This window comes from Protopterus annectens, chromosome 2.part0, assembly GCF_019279795.1.
Source record: "Protopterus annectens isolate FY-2018-M chromosome 2.part0, PAN1.0, whole genome shotgun sequence".
Taxonomy (NCBI): Eukaryota; Metazoa; Chordata; order Ceratodontiformes; family Protopteridae; genus Protopterus; species Protopterus annectens.
Window position 1 is genome coordinate 1,834,273,203 of NC_056728.1, and position 7,500 is coordinate 1,834,280,702.

Consider the following 7,500-nt stretch of genomic DNA (forward strand, 5'->3'; position numbering starts at 1 on the left):
AGCTGCACTCGGAATAGTACCCGGTTCATTGTAATCCGTCCGTAGGTCTCTGTCGCCCATTTTATTAGAAGAGTTGTGTGCCTTCTGTGCACTTTTAATGTCCACAAAATCCACAAAGGCTGCCACTCCACCTTCAGAGCCCCTTTTGGGCAGAATTTTGACACTTTCAACCCGTCCATACCTGAAAAATAAAACAAGAAAAACGTGAAATTAGAGTCACAGACTACCAAAAAGGCAAACAGCACATTAAACAAAAGTAAAAGCAAACAAATTAATGGATCAAGCACTACATCCCTGTAAGACAAATAAGTCTAACCGAAAGAAAAATCAGTATGTGGTAAGTGGAATATATTTGAACTTGCAGAACTTGTGCAGCAAGACCTACTGTGACTAAAGTAACTCAATGCTTGAGATAGCAATTATTGCTAACACAACATGTACATAGATTTATTTGAAAAAAAATATATTTAATCTCTAGGTTTTATTACAAATGTGGCTGTAACTCTCAGCACCTCAAGTAGACTTACATATGACACTTACCTGAAAACCATATAGTGTAAAATTCAGCTCAGGTCACAGTATCCACTGCACTTTACAAAACATACCAAAATAAAAACAAAGTTATACACTTATCAAAACAGTGGACCTACAAGAAGAATGTCTGACATTGGTGACCACCAAGATTTACTCAGCAGGCATTAGGATCACTCAGCTGATAACATTTTTCCAAGCTCACACTTCTGTTTAATGCCAACGACATGCACCACATACCTCTCTTTCACGTTGTATAGACAATCCAAAACTAAGGAAACAAGAGAATAGTAGATACAGGAGATAAAAATTACTGACAGACTTTCAGAAGTGTGACTACTAGGTATCAAATGGACAGTAAAACAGCAACCACTGAAATACATTTGATTAAGTGTAAAACCTCTGTATTTGATAAGAAACAGTTCATCTTCAGTAGCCACTAGAACAATGCCCTCAGCAAAAAAATCTCCAGAGTCACAACTCTGATTAGAACACTCCTCTTATGGCAGTAGGTCCCAACAGAAACAATGTCCAGCTTGTAGTGCCTCTCCTTAAAAGTTTTCAAAAGAACAAGATGCCACCTCACAGATACCATCTAAAGTAGCATTATGGGGGAAAAAAAAAAAGTTGCGCAGAAGCACCAAGTGCTCTGATAGAATGAGCCTCCTGAAAAACAGGTAAGGCTCCACAATGGCTTTCATGACAAAACGCAACGCAATTAGCCAACCACCGGAAAAAATGAAGTACTTGCTTGCTACTGCCCAATTTGGCTTTACAGAATGCAACAAAGAGATGAGAATTTTGCTCTGAACAATTTTTTTCTTTCCACATAAAATGTCTGTGGATGCCCAGTCAATGAAGGAGATGCACCACGTGATTAGCATATCATGCCAAAAAAAACCCCACAAAACCTACACTGAATCACATTAGCTTCTATAGGAACTTTTGGCAAGAAAATGGGTTATCCCTAAGAGAAACCCTTTACTTATTGAAAAGAACAGTAATGGGTTTTCCAGAAATTGCTTGAAGCTCTTAATAACCCTTCTATCAGGAATGATGGCTATAATAGAGAGGGAGAGAGAGAGAAATCCATTACCAAACAGACGAGGAAGGAAGCTTGACTGGAGGAAGGGTAAACTTCCTCAATCATGCAGCAAAATGCGCTAAGGATGTACTAAACTGCTGATGGTAAGCCAGAGATGAAAAGTTGCCTTCAAAAAGGCCTTACAGACCTTAGCCAGGGAGACAGGCTCTTGAAATAAAACAGCAGATGGAAATGATAACCAGCAGAACTGGATATACAGATACCTTAACCTAAAATAAAAATGTCTTGGAGACAACTGAGAATGATAGGAATCTGAGCAGAAAAGGGATTAAGACTGTCGCAAGTTGTATTTCTAGAAAAAAATTGTCATAATAGGACTTTTTTCATAGAAGGTTACAGGGTCAAGATGATGACTCAATCCCAAGTGTCTCAGAAACCTGAAACTTTACCTACCAATGGAAATATGCAACCATGCTATAAGTTTCAGGACATGAATGTATGGATGAAGCTTACCAGAAGGGTGAGAGACAGTATACTGCCTAATGAGTTTGCTTCCTTATGCTGCACTGCCATACAAATACTGGAAAACTAACCCAAGCACCTAAAGTGAGAAAAGAAATCATATCCTTTGGATAGTCTAGCATTACAGGCAAGCACCAAAAGCAAGTATACTGTCTGCTGAAGTACTGACACAGAGTGATCACTCTATGACAGATACTGTGCCCTGAAGTACCAAAAGGAACATAGGCACTGAACTTCCAGAAGGTCTCTTGGGATGTTGAGTATCCTTGAACTGTCTTGCCTGTCTTCTTAACTGCAGGTTGGCCTCATTATGTGGCACACTTCTAGATCCATCATGGCCATCACTAGTGGGGAGATGGGACTGCCAAAGGCTTCATTGTGAAAGTGTCTACAAACACAGATGATGTTGACAAACATAGGAAATTTTTGGCCTGGGTTGTCAATGGGTCTAAGCACCAGGACCACTGGACCTTGGGAGTCCACTGCAAAATCTTCATTCAAAATAAAGGTGAAAGGGACCGTGAAGATGATTCTTATAATGACCAAAGACCTGGAGACCAAGTTTTGTAAACTCTCTCTGAAGAAAGAATAAACTGAGCCTGACATTGAAGAAAATGAAAGTCATGATAAATTCACATTACATCTTCAGGATATCCATTTGCTTACTTCAGCAACAGGATATGAAGATGTACGTATCACTTGCTTAGAACACCTGAGGCTCTCACAGGCTCAAACTTCCTCCTACTGATACCATAAAGCACCACACACACCCTTTCTCAAAATTCAACAAGGATATCCATTTGTTAATACATACTAACTCTTTTATCTGGATCTGTTCATATGGAACAATTTACAAGAGGACAGGGGATGGTGGGCTCATAGATGGACATGATTCATGAAGATCTAAAGATCTAAAGCTCTTCTCTTACATGATCCAGGCCGTCCACTTGGAACAGTTTTCCCCACTGTTATACCTCCCAACTCCAGGGCCAATGCATGTGTGGTAACTGTTGCCTGACTGGAAGAAATTTGGAATATACTACCCAAATGAATATGGTTGGCATCCTTCAACCAAGACAGATGTCATTTGTAAGCATGAGAAATGCAAACCCTCTGTTCCATCAGATCCTCATTTTCTGACAAATAAACCATAGAGTGATATAAATCACAGGGGTGGCTGCTGCCATAAGACTCGGTACCTTCAGACACAAAAGCACAGGACAGATGAAGAATTGCGAAGACAAACTTTGGAAATCAGAGTTTGAACTCGGATTGTAAGGAAGCTAATCCTACAAGAAACAGTCTGGGATGCAGCCTATGAATGCAAGGCACAGATGCCTATAACTGGGATTTGGCTGCATTAGCTGTTATTCTCAGACACTGGGAAGGATTACTCAGGAAATCCCCTCGCCATGCCAAGTTGGTTTTGAGATAGAGCAGCACGGAGCCAGTCATCCAGGCAACGAAATACAGTGACTTCTGCAGATGCACTGCCTGGACAAGCAACAAGACCAAATGGAAGCATTTTCAACTGGTAGTGACTAGTTCTGACTATGAAGCACAGAAATTTCACTTTTTGACTTGCATGCAGGTATGACTCCTGGAGATTTAAACTGCACAATCAATCTCCTTCAATTAGGCAACAATGGTCTGTTTACTCCTAAACCACAAAGATGTCTTGAGTTTACGCCACTTGATCCTAAAATAGGGCTGAGGTCCCTGTGTTGTTTTTTTTTTTTTTAAAGCACTAAAGAACTTGGAGCGAAATCTAGACCCTTTTGGTCTGGTTAGATCCTTTGGATGCTTCCCCTCCTCCAAGAGGTGAAGTAATTTCTAACAGATGCATCGCAACATGCCTAAGATGACTGAGAAGTCACTACAGGAAAAGAGAGAGAGAATCCTGTAACTGCTGAATGAACTTCATCCACTTATTCATTCTGGTAACAGCTATCTGCATCAAAAGTCAGGAAAAGAACTGACCCCCCCCCCAACAATATTCAGGGGGTAGCAGTTAGGTCAGTTCTGTTGTTGCCCACATCAAACCACCACTACTGCCATGGATCCTTCCGAGTCCTGAAGAAGTGTAGTGGGGGAAGTAAATGCCACTCTGGTGTCCTCAGCAAAACTGTTAAGTCAGAGTCAGGCATAATGATGATGTATGATCTGCATATTCATACATTTACTGTACAAAACCTTCAGGTGCAATGGAAGCCAAATGCATAGCAAGGAGGGCCACAGTGGATACAGTAACAAACTGGGACAAGTGCTGATCCTTGACCAATCCACCCAACTGTACAACAAAGAGGCTATCTTATCTGATATTCCCTAAAAATTCCATCATATGGCCCAAGTAACACAGCGCCCTCAGGAACAATGCAGAAGGTGCCTAGATGCACTTCATCAAGCAGTCCCCACCCCACAAGATTCCTTATCAGACAGATGAGCAAGAGACATCTGGGGGTGGATGGGACTATTTTTAAAGCTACTTGTGAAACCAGTGTATATAGTTTTGCAATCTCCAACTCAAAACTCCAGACCATAAAAAGGTGGAAGTTCTCTGCAGGAAGGACACTGGGACTGTAGATCACCTCTCTTTGCCACACCATCTCAAGGACATCCTTGAATTAAGGTTTGCCCTGGGGAAAGATTGAGGAGTCAGTGTCCTCCTCATCTGCAACAAAATTAAGTGCACTCCCTCTTAGAAGACTTTCTTAGGCACCTGTACAAATAAATCAGATGAAAGGCAAGAAGAATTTTGGTGAACTGTAATGGCAAGAAGAACACTGCAGACCACTTCGGCTTTCCTGTTTTGCTGCGAAGATCAAATGGTGAGCTGATCAACAGAAGAAGCTAAGACAGGCAAAGGGCCATGCATCAAACCCAAAAGGGTGGGAGAAATATACCAGACAAAGCCCAGCTGATATGGAGTCTAGATGCTAGCAAGGAACCTGAGGTCCCAAGAAAAGGGAGGCAAGAATGTCTGTGCCAACAAAGACACCCAGGAAGATATCACTGACAACCCAATGCAGACAGAAGAAACAGGCACCCCAATGGAAGCCAAAGCAGTCAGGCTCAACAAGCTTAACACCAAAGTAAACATCAACAGTTCAGTCAACTTGGCACTGGGCAGTGTCAAGAAAAACACTAAAAATGTCATGGCAAACAAGAAGTGACCACTTGATGCCAGCACACCACATGATGATGTCAGCTGTCACAGAATTGGTGTCACAAAAAGGGCAGATAAAGAAGCATCAGCAGCCTTGTCTATTTGTTTAATTTTGCTTCATTTGCTCACATTACATTTCTCTAATAACTTACTCTTACGTTAAATCTGTAATTTTCTGGAGCTTTATTCCCCAGGACTCCACTGAAACCGGACTCCTCGTGGCCCAATGGACTATCCTGGCAAACAAACTATAAACAAACAAATAAATAAATAGATAGATAGAGAGTAAGGAAGAAAAGTATGGGAAGTCTCATTTGGGTACCCAGGTGAAATATATAGCCCTGTAAGCTCCTGCTGTGCCAAAACTGTCTCTTCCAATGACTTCTCATAATCCAAGTAAATGGCAAGGGGGAGTGTGCACTGAGGATTCTACGACTGCATGAACCTCTTTGGACTGCCACTGATTCAACAGGTGACTGAGATGACAACAATGTACACTAAGAAACATTTTGAGAGACAGGATCCCATCTTTAATCACTCTGCTTTTACAGGGGGCATGGGCAAACATGAAAACTTACTGCATTCTGGAAGAGTTCCACAGATGTAGACATCCTGAACAGCTTTCCCCACTGTCATACTTCCCCAACCCCAAGGCTGATGTCATCATGATAACTTGCCAGGGAGAGAGGAAGGTGGAATTTACTGCCCACTAGATAACCTGAGCCTAATTATTTGCAATTGACTTTGAGGGAGAGAGGAAGGTGGAATTTACTGCCCACTAGATAACCTGAGCCTAATTATTTGCAAATGACTTTGAAGTTTCTAGAGTGCTGAAGTTTTTGGAGTGAAAGCATCTAAAGGACACTGCAAATCCATCAACTCTGAACCCGTCAGACTAGCAGACATGACTTGCTTGTAAAAGTGGTACTGCAGCCACAGTAGAATTAAAACGTATCTCTATAAATCTCACTCCCTGCTATGTAATGGTAATCTGCAAAACAAAAGAGACACAGTATACGCATGACTTGTGGTGATCTTTTCCTCACTGTGGCAATGTAGAAGCCTTTATATACGAATACAAAAAAATACCAACACCCAAACACTAATAAGACACAATAAAAATCACTTCACACAATAGAAAAAATTTTGCAAAGTTAAGACAACATGCACTAAAACACCCAATGCCAACAAAGTGGTTCCTCAGTGGCAACAGCTGCAAAATCTTACAAACATCAAAAGAAAGAGGAAAAATAATCAGAAGCAGCAAAGAGCAGTCTAAACAGTAATTACAAAAAACAATTAGTTACATGAATTCTAGCCTCACTCTTTTGTGTATATATATATATATATATATATATATATATATATATATATATATATATATATACACACACACACACACACACACACACACACACTAATGTAGATCACTACATATTGGATATACATATATATATATATATATATATATATATATATATATATATATATATATATATATCATATATATACACACACACACATATATATACATATATATATATATCCACATACATACCGTATTTCTTTGTAAATAACACCTAACCAGAGAATAAGGCCTAGCATGGTTTACCATGGTGGTCATGATATAAACCCTACCCCAAAAATAAGTCCCAGTTAAGCTTGTCAACAACACACGACGTACGTTTTGAATTATAAAATAAGATTATTGACACCCGCTGACTGAGGTTATCATACTCTGCTCACCAGTTTCGGACCATTCGGACACCCAACTTCTTCTCTTTGCAAAAAGTCAGAAGATTGTTTGCCTGGGAGTCCTCCACAATTCTTACTGTAACCCGAATTATCACCCACACTTGACGGTTGAGATCCTTGGCCCATAAACACTGGCAGGCATATTTTGATCAGTCAAAGTACAGACAATGTGCGTAAAGCACACGCACGTGATAGTGCATGGTTGTGGTTGTGCCTTCTCTTTGTAAACAGCGCCATTTTGTGTTGCCACTCCGGTCTCGTAAGTCTTCAAATTAACCCCCAGACAAGATGAGTGCAAAAAGAGTGAGCTATTCTGTAGAGTACAAGAAAGGAATCATGGCGGACTCCCGGGGAAAGAATCTGACAGCTTTCTGCAAAGAGAAGAAGTTAGATCTCCGAATGGTCCAAAAATGGCATGCAACGTAAGATAACCTCAGTCAACAGGCCGACGAGGGAAATGCTAAGAAGTGCAAGTGTGGAT

The 7,500-nt window shown here is 40.6% G+C and overlaps 1 protein-coding gene across 1 annotated transcript in view; it reads right to left on the reverse strand.

Moving 5' to 3' along the window:
• Positions 1 to 7,500, reverse strand: part of SPEN (spen family transcriptional repressor) — a 609,081-nt gene that overhangs the window by 572,045 nt on the left and 29,536 nt on the right. Inside the window, exon 2 of the mRNA XM_044061866.1 lies at positions 1 to 181. This exon is cut by the window's left edge and continues 140 nt beyond it. Within this exon, the coding sequence (XP_043917801.1) occupies positions 1 to 181 (181 nt within the window). The remainder of the gene's footprint in view (positions 182 to 7,500) is intronic.